At 39.8% G+C, this 12,636-nt stretch overlaps 2 protein-coding genes across 2 annotated transcripts in view; one reads left to right on the forward strand and one right to left on the reverse strand.

The window, feature by feature from the left end:
* Window positions 1-2,792, reverse strand: LOC139386538 (zinc finger protein 830-like). The gene has a single exon (XM_071132167.1). The coding sequence runs from the start codon at window positions 2,703-2,705 to the stop codon at window positions 1,650-1,652; it is 1,056 nt and encodes a 351-aa protein (XP_070988268.1). The 5' UTR covers window positions 2,706-2,792; the 3' UTR covers window positions 1-1,649.
* The window catches only part of LOC139386535 (ankyrin repeat domain-containing protein 13C-like), a 27,802-nt gene continuing 17,391 nt past the window's right edge, over window positions 2,226-12,636 (forward strand). The window contains exons 1-3 of the mRNA XM_071132153.1: window positions 2,226-3,858; window positions 4,083-4,124; window positions 5,043-5,147. Coding sequence (XP_070988254.1) covers window positions 3,450-3,858; window positions 4,083-4,124; window positions 5,043-5,147 — 556 coding nt within the window. The 5' untranslated portion in view covers window positions 2,226-3,449. The remainder of the gene's footprint in view (window positions 3,859-4,082; window positions 4,125-5,042; window positions 5,148-12,636) is intronic.

The raw sequence follows: 12,636 nt of genomic DNA on the forward strand, positions 1-12,636 counted from the left end.
TCCCAACATATTTTTTAATAAGTGCTGATAGTACAGTATTTCATACGCATGGTGCTTTCTGCATGTGTGTAACATTAGAAAAACAGCATTTACCACAAGAGCAAGTTTTATATACAGTACCAGTAAAGGTTGGACACCTACTTTTTATTTTTTACTATTTTCTACAATGTAGAATAATAGTGCAAACTATGAAATAACACACAGAATCATGTAATAATCAAAAGTTTAAACAAATGAAGGTATATTTCATATTTGAGATTCTTTTAACTAGCCACCCTTCACCTTGATGACAGCTTTAAACACTCTTGGCATTCTCTCAACCAGCTTCATGAGGAATGCTTTTCCAACATATGCTGGGCACTTGTTGGCTGCTTTTCCTTCACTCTGCGGTTCAACTCATCCCAAACCATATTAATTGGGTTGAGGCCAGGTCATCTGATGTATCACTCTTCTTCTTGGTCAAATAGCCCTTACACAGCCTGGAGGTGTGCTTTGCGTGAATGTCCTGTTGAAAAACAAATGATAGTCCCACTAAGCACAAACCAGATGGGATGGCGTATTGCTGCAGAATGCCGTGGTAGGCATGCTGGTTAAGTGTGACTTATTCTAAATAAATCAAGGACAGTGTCACCAGAAAAGCACCATCACACCTCCATGCTTTACGGTGGGAACTACACATGCAGAGATCATCCGTTTACCTACTCTGCGTCTCACAAAGACACGGTGGTTGGAACCAAAAATCTAATTTGGATTTATCAGACCAAAGGACAGTGCCTTAAATTCCAAAGATTGACTTACCTTCATGTCTTAAAGTAATGATGGACTGTTGTTTCTCTTTACTTATTTGAGCTGTTCTTGCCATACTATGGAATTGGTATTTTACCAAATAGGGCTATCTTCTGTATACCATCGCTGCCTTGTCACAACACAACTGATTGTCTCAAACGCATTAAAGAAAGAAGTTATACAAATGAACTTTTAACAAGGCACAGCTGTTAATTGAAATGCATTCCAGCTGATTACCTCATGAAGCTGGTTGAGAGAGTGCCAAGAGTGTGCAACGCTGACAGTCATCAAGGCAAAGGATGGCTACTTTGAATCTCAAATATACAAGGAGAGTGATGGAGTGCTACATCAGATGACCTGGCCTCCACAATCACCCGACCTCAACCCAATGAGTTGGACCGCAGAGTGAAGGAAAAGCAGCCAACAAGTGCTCAGAATATGTGGGAACTCCTTCAAGACTGTTGGAAAAGCATTCCTCATGAAGCTGGTTGAGAGTGCCAAGTGTGCAAAGCTGTCAACAAGGAATGGGTAGCTACTTTGAAGAATCTCAAATATAAAATCTATTTTGACTTGGTTAACACATGATTCCATATGTTATTTCATAGTTTGGATGTCTTCACTATTATTCTACAATGTAGAAAATAGTAAAAAAAATAAAGAAAAACCCTTGAATGAATAGCTGTGTCCAAACATTTGACTGGTACTATAGACATAACTGTACAAGACAACACTTAGACATTCAAAATCCTCAACAAAGGTTTGTCATTGACAGAGGAAAGAAGCTGGCCCCTTTGCAACTTTGCTATTTTATTTACAATCTGGAGAAACATTGACCCTATTCGGTTCAAAAGGACCCAGGAATTTTAAGCAAGGGCCCCTTTAGCCCTCCAGTCTCTTGACAGCAAGTGGAGCAGCTCTTCTTCATCCTCCTCATCGCTTCCCCTGGAGTCTTCCTGGTCTTCGGTCTTCTCCTTCACAACCTTCTTCACCACATCTTGCTTATCTCTCAATACCTCAACCCTCCGGTAACATTCGATTTGCTCATCGATTTCATCAATCTGACGCTCAAAACGTCCCTCCTCGTCATCCTCGGCTACAATGGCCTCTGATTTAGTGTTCACCTGCCGCATTTCCTTTTGGAACTCTTCCCACTCCTTATCCATTTGATCTTTGGGAGCGTCAACATTGCGGACTTTGGCATCTCTCACTGGGTCGTCAAAGAAGCCTTCTGGTAGTGCTTCAGGTGTATTTTCCTTCTTCTCCACACTCTTCTCAGTTTCATCTGGTTTGAGGATAGACCCGGAATGAGAGGCAGCTGGGACAGCTGGAATGGTGCCGTTGTCAAAGAAATCAGCTGGGAGTCCTGGGGCAGGTGTCCCCTTCTGCACACCCGAGCTGGAGGCTGCCCCTAGGTCAGAAGAGTCACCAGCCTCCTCTTCGTCTTCATTATAGACTCCGGCCAGAAGACTCAGTCCAGCAGATGTTTTTTTCAAAATTCCAGTTAGTTTCTTCGGCCCAGGCGGGGCAGGTTTCGCAAAGAAAACATCAGGCAACCCTGACGACGTAGATGCCTGCTCGTTACCTGCCACAGGTTTAGACTTTTTCCCATTCGTGTCTTCAGAATCCAATGCTTTCCTTTTCAGCGGGGGCTGGGGTCCGTGACCTGTTGAACTTTGTTTAGACCCCTTGAGCTCGGCAACTTTCTCCTTATGCTGTTTTCCAAGAACGTGAGTCTGCCACAATATTTCATTCTTTACCCGCTCGTTGCAGAGTACGCAGCTAAGATGATCGAGACTGTTGTACTTGGCATAAGGGGATTCGACACGCTTCTTATCTATCGTTTGCTTTTGTTTCTCTCTCATCAACCGACGCAGTTCATCTTGATGAATCACTTTCTTCTGCTTATTCTTTGGAGGCATTATTTATTTGCGTTCCAAAACAAAATTTCTGAAAGCTTGGCAAACAACAAAAATATGGCGCGTGTAGATGACGTATGTTAATTCAAGACCCCTAGTAGGCGTCGAAAAAATTGCCAGAATCATGTTTGAGAACAAATTCTGTAAATTATATCTTATGCTGGTGCTTTTAAATTGTATATATATCATCATGAGTTTACTACAATATATTTTGTGTGCGTTAAATATTTATTTGGTGTTTCTAAAAAATAAAAGATGCTGTTCAACTAATTATCGCGATATCTAAGGAATGTGGTTTTGATGCTTTTTATTCTCGCGAGATACTAAGCGGAAGATGGCAGATGGTCTTTTCACCACTGAGGTATTAAGAACGCTTTTCAATCGGAAGGTTTCTAATCTTGCGAGCAAACGTTAGCAAGCAAACTACCGCACTGCAAGATGCAATTGGGACATTTTGAAACGAGTTTTATCAAGGATGTCGCCGAATAATTTGGTATTTTCATTCTTAATCGTGTGTTAACGATCTTGAGAGTATCTTTTCCAGTTGTTTTGTTTTTACGTGTGTGTTGTTTCTGTTGTAACACCCACATCCATTATATGGTTGAAAAACTGCAATCTAGCTAGCTAGGTTAGGCAAATAGATAGCTATTAAGGTAGCTATTGCAGCTGTCATTGACAACCATAGTCAACATAATACAATATTCATCTGAAGTAGCTAGTCTCCTTGCTGGCTAGTAACGTTAAATCATGACCGGGGAAAAGATTCGCACATTGCGGAAAGACCATAACAACAAGCCTAGTAAGGATGGGTCTATAACGTTAATGGAAACATTTGATGAATCTACAAATGGAACAATAACCTCTCCAACCCCCAACGGTACCGCCATCACGTACAAATCAAACAAGAACCATAACAAGACGGTGAAACCTATGGCACTGCAGCAGCAGCTATCGAATATCAATGCAAACAATACCAATGCCAATCAATCAGTTGGTACTATCATCGATGACTATAACAAGAATCCCATCATTCTAACCAATGGTAATGAGGACTTGAATTTGGAATTCCCTGTTCACGAATGTGTGTTCAGAGGAGATGTGCGTCGCTTGTCCTCACTCATTCGGACCCAGGACATCTCCCAGAAAGATGTGCATGGTGAGTGTGCATGGTAACCCGAATTTAGTACATGGAATAGGAAACCGCCTAGGTTATCACTTCTAGTTTTGTATCCATTGCATTTTAGCTGACACTTTTTTTGACTAACATAGTCAGTACTTGCTTACTAGCGTGTGTTGAGTTAAACATAAACATTGTCCATGTGCACCTGCACTAGCTGTGACATCAATAATCTCATAACTGGTCATTCTCTCTCTTTCTAGGAAACACACCTCTTCACGTAGCTGTGATGATGGGTCACAAAGGTAAGGGCTTTGACTTCTGGTAATCAAGAATATCTGATATGGAGAATAACAGATACATAGACCTATTTGAACAGGACCGAGACATGCAAACAACTGTTTCCCATTTGGAGCAGACTGACTTGTACTTCTGTACTACTTTCCTCTAAACTACTACATGACACCAGAGTTTGACAGGATTTTTTGGCCCATACTCTCATCTCTGGCCTAATGCCACATTCAAATCAACTGGGAACTCTGAAATCTACGACTTAAATGTGTTCAAGACAACTAGGAGCTAGGAAAAAAACAAGCTCAGACTGGGTAAAAATTTATTTGAACGGTCATCCAACTCGGAATTTCAAGTCGGATACTCTGGCATCTTTTTAGAGGTCTGACCTGAAGATCACTGACGTCATGATTTGACCTATTTTTCTGAGTTCCCAGTTAGCTCGAAAGCACCATAAGCCTAAGACCAGGAAATGACACAGAAGATGTGCCATGTTGCAGGGCATTATGCCACACCTCTGGCATGTCTCCAAGTCATCCTACCAACCATGTTTTTTGCCATTCACATAACATAATCAACATGTTCTCCAGCTCTCCTCTAGTAAATCCTCCATGTGGATTTCTTCTGGGATAAATTCCTGTCCTACTGTACTGAGATCATCCTGTCTGATCTCTGCAGACTGCAGTGTGTTACATAGTCTAGTAGTCTCATAGTAGTGGCTGGTCCCATATCGAACGCCCTTCGGGTCAGTAGACGTCTTGTTACTTGACCCAATATACTGTTATCGTCATTAACTACAGAAATGAGTATTCAATGTCCAAGTATAAAGACCATGGAGACGGGTGATTGACTTAGATTTGAAAAAAAAACAATTAATCTAAAAGTAGCTTGATGATGTTTGATCAATTGTGATGTTTGTTTGTTTGCTGCAGAGTGTGCCCTCCTACTCCTGGCCCATAATGCCCCTGTGAAGGTGAAGAATGCCCAGGGCTGGAGCCCCCTGGCAGAGGCCATCAGCTATGGAGACCGACAGATGAGTAAGGATCTGGGGTATTTTCTATCCAAAGCTGGCTATATATTGACATCACTTTCATATATGTGCAATCGATAGACCTACCTAGTATTAAGCCATTAGACTACATCTGAGCCACTTCAATATTTGTATCTATTAGGCCTATATGCTACTATTACCTGAATGCTCACGCATTAAACTTTAGTCTAACCAATAACCTAAAAATAACCTATTAGGTCAATGGAAATGTGGCTTAACTTGTAGCCTAGGCTACTTAATGTTTATTTAATTGTAGAATATCTGTTGGCATTCTTTATTCTCAATTTCTACCTGCCATAGGCTACAATTCATGATTTGTTGAGCAATTCCGAAAACCATTGTCATTATATCCTATTTTTAGGTCACGTTGATATAGCGAAGGTGGCATTGAGCGACTTTAATTATTTTTCACAGTTGACACAAACTGAAGAAATGCAGAATGTACATAACCAACATTGCATACACAATACACTTAAAATACATAACGCATGGCAAACCTAATTATACAAACACTGAAATACATAATAGGCTACAGAATCTTTTTGAAAACAGTGTAAAAATATACAGTACCAGTCAAAAGTTTAGACATACCTACTCATTCAAGTGGCTTTCTTTATTTTTTTACATTGTAGAATAATAGTGAAGACATCAACTATAAAATAACACATATGGAATCATGTAGTAACCAAAAAAGTGTTAAACAAATATATTTATTATTTGAGATTCTTCAAAGTAGCCACCCTTTGCCTTGATGACAGCTTTGCACACTCTTGGCATTCTATCAACCAGCTTCACTTGGAATGCTTTCCCAAAAGTATTGACGGAGTTCCCACATATGCTGAGCACATGTTGGCTGCTTTTTCTTCACTCTGCTGTCCAACTCATCCCGAACCATCTCAGTTGGGTTGAGATCGGGTCATCTGATGCAGCACTCCACCACACTCCTTCTTGGTCAAATAGTTCATACACAGCCTGGAGGTGTGTTTTGGGTCATTGTCCTGGTGAAAAACAAATGATAGTCCCACTAAGCACAAACCAGATTGGATTGCGTATCACTGCAGAATGCTGTGATAGCCATGCTGGTTAAGTGTCACCAGAAAATAACCACATTTGGACTCATCAGACCAAAGGACAGATTTCCACCGGTCTAATTTCATATTTCTTAGCCCAAGCAGGTCTCTTCTTATTGGTGTCCTGTAGTAGTGATTTTTTTTTGCAGCAATTTGACCACAAAGGCCTGATTTCTCATAGTCTCCTCTGAACAGTTGATGTTGAGATGTCTGTTACTTGAATCCTGAAGCATTTATTTGGGCTGCAATTTCTAAGGTTGGTAACTCTAATGAACTTATCCTCTGCAGCAGAGGTAATTCCGGCTCTTCCTTTCCTGTGGCGGTCCTCATGAGAGTCAGTTTCATCATAGCGCTTGATGGTTTTTGCAACTGCACTTGAATAATCTTTCAAAGGTCTTTTACCAAATAGGGCTATCTTCTGTATACCACCCCTACCTTGTCACAACACAACTAATTTGTTCAAACGCATTAAGAAGGAAAGAAATTCCACAATTGAACTTTTAACAAGTCACACCTGTTAATTGAAATTAGGTGATTACCTGAAGAAGCTGGTTGAGAGAATGCCAAGAGTGTGCAAAGGGTTGCTATACTGAAGAATCTCAAATAAACAATATATTAAGATATGTTTCACACTTTTTTGGTTACTGCATGATTCCTTGTGTTTTTTCATAGTTTGATGTCTTCAATTTTATTCTACAATGTAGAAATGAGTAAAAATAAACCCCTTAAATGCGTAGGTGTGTCCAAACTTTTGACTGGTGCTGTTTGCATATATATATATATATATATATTTATTTATTTTTTATTTTTTATATTTATTTATTTTTTATATATTTATTTTTAAAAATGTAATATATTATAGAGCTACATTATGCTTTTATCCTATATATTCTGGAATAATTTTCAGCACGGGACATATCCTGTAACGACCAGTGGTGTAAAGTACTTAAGTAGTACTTTTAAGTATTTTTACTTAAGTAGTTTTGGCGGGTATCTGTACTTTACTATTTATATTTTTGACTACTTTTACTTCCCTACATTGCTGAAGAAAATAAAGTACTTTACTGAATATTTTTTCCCTGACACCCAAAAGTATTGTTACAATTTTTATGTTTAGCATCACAGGAAAATGTTCCAATTCATGCACATATGGTCATCCCTACTGCCTCTGATCTGGTGGACTCACTAAACACATGCTTCATTTGTAATTGATGTCTGAGTGTTGGAATGTGCCCCTGGCGATCAGTGAATGAATAAATAAATAATGAAACTGTGTCATTTTATTTGCTTAAAATAAGCAATTTGAAATGATTTATACTTTTGATACATAATCCTCTTAAGGATTAGCCCCCTTTTTTTCAAATTTCGCCTATAATATCATACCCAAATCTAACGGCCTGAAGCAAGGTTCTGCATATTCTTAATACCATTTGAAAGGAAACAATTTGAAGTTTATGGAAATGTGAAAGGAATGTAGGAGAATATAACACAATAGATATGATAAAAGATAATACAAAGAAAAAACCAACCGTACTTTTGTATTTTTTTGTACCGTCTTTGAAGTGCAGGAGAAAGGCCATAATGTATTACTCCAGCCCAGGTGCAATTTAGATTTTGGCCCCTAGATGGCACCAGTGTATGTGCACAGTTTTAGACTGATCCAATGAAACATTGTATTTCTGTTCAAAAGTTTGTATCAAGACTGCCCAAATGTGCCTAATTTGTTTATTAATAACTTTTCATGTTCAAAATTGTGCACTCTCCTCAAACAATAGCATGGTATTCTTTCACTGTAATAGCTACTGTAAATTGGAAAGTGCAGTTAGATTAACAAGACTTTAAGCTTTCTGACAATATCAGATATGTCTATGTCCTGGGAAATTTTCATGTTACTTACAACCTCATGCTCGCATTAGCCTACGTTAACTCAACCGTCCCGTGGAAGGGACACCGATCCCAAAGAAGTTTTAAGTATATTTAAAACCAAATATTTTTAGACTTACTCAAGTAGTATTTTCGTGGTAGACTTTCACTTTTAAGTTAGTTATTTTCAATTAAGGCATCGTTACTCTTTTACTCAATGGGTACTTTTTCCACCACTGGTAATGACACAGTTCCGTTTCACTTTGTAGCGGGTATACAGCATGGTGTTTAGGGACATGGTTTTGACGTCTTTGGTTGTTATCTTTATGATGCGTCATTCAAACACATATAAGCCTAAATTCCATCACTATCGGGAAACCGGGTCCTGTTAGGCTGTAGACTGACCGATTGCTCTCTGGTGCTGTTTTGGGGTTGGGTTCTAGGCTGGCCCAGCTAGCCAGCCAAAGCCATGCTGGGGATTTTCTCTGCAAGCTCGGTCTGCATCCAGACGTCCTGGAACCCAGCATGGCCCAGGGCTTAGTGTGACTGAAGGGGCACTGAGCAGCTCTACAGCTGGCTGGCTCCCTGGCTCTCTGTCGGTTCACTTTAATGCCCATGCTTCTAATGCATTTAACAAAGCACTGTAAACTAGAGGTCTTAATATAGGTTACATTTTATTTGTGTTGATTATGTGGATTTGTTAGGAATACTAGTTAAGTGAAGAGTCTGTTTTTTTAATGGTGAGAGTATCGTAGAGGGATGAATGGGCTTCACTAGCTCGCTCAGTTTTTTTCTGTTTAATGCCTTGTTAGCAAAAAATGTTTAGCTGCATAATATAAAACACTATTATAAATAGGCTAGTTTATAAAACATTCCATGCAAGTAATTGTGAAGGTTAGGCAAAACATATATATATATTTTTATATATCAAAATATATTACAAATCTTTATTTCCCTTCAATTAAATTCCCTGTTATATGTTGACCAGGTTAGAGCTATGACCCTGTCATCCCAGCATGTATTAGTATGCGTCTCCAGTCCTGCAGTAGGGATGCTTTGGCAGACTGGGGACAGAGGTCAGGCATGGGAAGGTCAGATCGCAGTGGGCAGGGAGGAGACAGCAGCTTGGCTCCATCCACACAGTACACCAAGGACACGCAAAGGCAGCCAAACTATAGCCAGTGACTGTGGCAGTACTACTAGTGGTAAAATGAAAAGTTTTTAAAAATGTATTAGTCGTACGTACTGTGCCTTCGGGAAGTATTCAGACTCCTTGAATTTTTCCACATTTTGTTATGTTACAGCCTTATTCTAAAACTGATTAAATCGTTTTTTTCCCCCGCATCAATCTACACACAATACCCCATAATGACAAAGCAAAAACTGTTTTTTAGACATTTTAGCTAATTTATTTTTATAAATTATAAAACGGAAATATCACATTCACATAAGTATTCAGACCCTTTACTCTGTAGTTTGTTGAAGCACGTTTGGCAGCGATTATAACCTTGAGTCTTCTTGGGTATGACGTTGCATTCTTGGCACACCTTTATTTGGGGAGTTTCTCCCATTCTTCTCTGCAGATCCTCTCAAGCTCTGTCAGGTTGAATGGGGAGTGTTGCTACAAAGATAGTTTCAAGTTTCTCCAGAGATGTTAGATCAGTTTCAAGTCCGGGCACTGGCTGGGCCACTCAAGGACATTCAGAGACTTGTCCCGAAGCCACTCCTGCGTTGTCTTGGCTGTGTGCTAAGGGTCATTGTACTGTTGGAAAGTGAACCATATCCCCAGTCTGAGGTCTTGAGTACTCTGGAGCAGGTTTTCATTAATGGTCTCTCTGTACTTTGCGCCATTCATCTTTGCTTCGATCCTGACTAGTCTCCCAGTCCCTGCCACTGAAAAACATCCCCACAGCATGATGCTGCCACCACCATGCTTCACCGTAGGAATGGCGCCAGGTTTCCTTCGGTTGTGACCCTTGGCATTCAGGCCAAAGAGTTCAATCTTGGTTTCATCAGACCAGAGAATCTTGTTTCTCATGGTCTGAGAGTCTTTAGGTGACTTTTGGCCAACTCCAAGCGGGCTGTCATGTGCCTTTTACTGAGGAGCGGCTTCCGTCTGGCCACTCTACCATAAAGGCCTTGGTTGACCAAGGCCCTTATCCCCCGATTGTTCAGTTTTGCCGGGCGGCCAGCTCTAGCAAGAGTCTTGGTGGTTCCAAACTTCTTCCATTTAAGAATGATGGAGGCCACTGTGTTCTTGGGGACCTTAAATGCTGCAGACATTTTTTGGTATCCTTCCCCAGATCTCTGCCTCGTCACAATCCTGTCTCAGAGCTCTATGGACAATTCCTTCGACATCATGGCTTGGTTTTTGCTCTGACATGCACTGTCAACTGTGGGACCTTTATATAGACAGGTTTGTGCCTTTCCAAATCATGTCCAATCAGTTGAATTTACCACAGGTGGACTCCAAGTTGTAGAAACATCTCAAGGATGATCAATGGACACAGGATGCACCTGAGCCCAATTTCGAGTCTCATAGCAAAGGGTCTGAATACTTATGTAAAGAAGCTATTTCTGTTTTATTTTTAACACATTTACAAACATTTCTAAAAACTTGTTTTCGCTTTGTCATTATGGGGTATTGTGTTTTGATTTTTTTTATATTGTTAATCCATTTTAGAGTAAGGCTGTAACGTAACAAAATGTGGAAAAGGTCAAGGGGTCTGAATACTTTCCAAAGGCGCTGTATGTACGGGATACGCATAGGATACATCGTCCAACAAAATGCTTACTTGCAGGCTCCTTCTCGACAATGCAACAACAATAAGAAATAGCAACAACAACAAAAAAGAATACTAGGGCTTATTATTATACTGTACAAAAATATAAACGCAACATGTAAAGTGTTGGTCCCATGTTTCATGTTTCAGATCCCAAGCATCTTCCCATATGCACAAAAAGCGTATTTCTCTAAAATTTTGTGCACAAATTTGTTTACATCCCTGTTAGTGAGAATTTCTTTGCCAAGATAATCCATCCACCTGACAGGTGTGACATATCAAGGAGCTGATTAAACTGTGTGATCTTTACACAAGTGCTGGGGACAACAAAAGGCCACTCTAAAATGTGCAGTTTTGTCACACAACGCAATGCCACATATGTCTCAACTTTTGAGGGATCGTGCACTTGGCATGCTGACTGCAGGAATGTCCACCAGAGCTGTTGCCAGATAATTTGAATGTACATGTCTCTACTATAAGATGCCTCCAATGTCGTTTTTAAGAGACTTTGGCAGTATTTCCAACCGCAGACCACGTGTAACCACGCCAGCACAGGACCTCCACATCAAGCTTCTTTACTTACGGGATCGTCTGCGACCAGCCATCTGGACAGCTGATGAGACTGAGGAGTATTTCTGCCTGTAATAAAACCCTTTTGTGGGGATATTTTATATTTTTTATTGGCTGGGCCTAAGACCACCTATGGCTGTGCTGCTGCCCAGTCATGTGAAATCCATAGATTAGGGCCTAATTAATGTATTTCAATTCATTGATTTCCTTATATGGACTGTAACTCAGTAAAATCATTGAAATTGTTGCGATTTGTTCAGTGTAAGAGACAGCTGCAGAAAGAGAGTGATGGGTCATTACACGAAAGGAGTGCCTTTTGGTTTAACTTGGTGGGAAAAGATTCTAACTAATTCTAACATTCTGTCAGAAAGAGCACGTGTTCAACTTAATAAAAACATGTTTTCCCATCTCAAGAGGTTACATAAAACTTGACTATAGTAAGTGTCTAAGTACCAAATAAAGTAACAGGGTTGACCATTTCATCTTAAATCAGCAATCTGTCCCCTTGTGACAGGAGGAATGGAAGCTTGTTGTGTGCAACAGGGAGGGGCAATTGAATGCAAGCTTCACTTTTAAAAAAATATATAAAAAAATACATTTCTAGCTAGTATATCTATGGGCAACAGAGTTGATGTGTTATGCTCGACCTGCTCAGTTTTCCAACACACTGATCAAGGTTACTGGATAGAAGATAGAGATATCACTCCAATTATAATTTGCAATTATCACTCCAATTATAATTTGCAAGATAGCACACTTTTTGAAATCCATCCAGAAACTCATAAGGGGTGTTGTATCACTGAAGTTCAGCATTTATTTAACTGTGCAGTGTGTAAGGTGACTCATGTCATAGGCAGCCTCCCCTTTGTACTCTGCTGCACCACAGAGCCACAGTCTGGATTTGCTGGCTGCATCAGTGTTTGAGCAACTGCCCCTAAAAAATTACTTTTCATTTAGAAAACAGCCTATGTGGCATCGATATGAGTCAAACATATACAGTGGGGCAAAAAAGAATTTAGTCAGCCACCAATTGTGCAAGTTCTCCCACTTAAAAAGAGAGAGGCCTGTAATTTTCATCATTAGGTACACTTCAACTATGACAGACAAAATGAGAAAAAAAATCCAGAAAATCACATTGTAGGATTTTTAATGAATTTATTTGCAAATTATGGTGGAAAATAAGTATTTG

This window comes from Oncorhynchus clarkii, chromosome 28 (genome assembly GCF_045791955.1).
Source record: "Oncorhynchus clarkii lewisi isolate Uvic-CL-2024 chromosome 28, UVic_Ocla_1.0, whole genome shotgun sequence".
Taxonomy (NCBI): Eukaryota; Metazoa; Chordata; class Actinopteri; order Salmoniformes; family Salmonidae; genus Oncorhynchus; species Oncorhynchus clarkii.

Excerpts from the sequence above, each read along its gene's own strand:
- LOC139386538 (XM_071132167.1), bottom strand. The coding sequence starts at position 2,705 with ATGCCTCCAAAGAATAAGCAGAAGAAAGTGATTCATCAAGATGAACTG.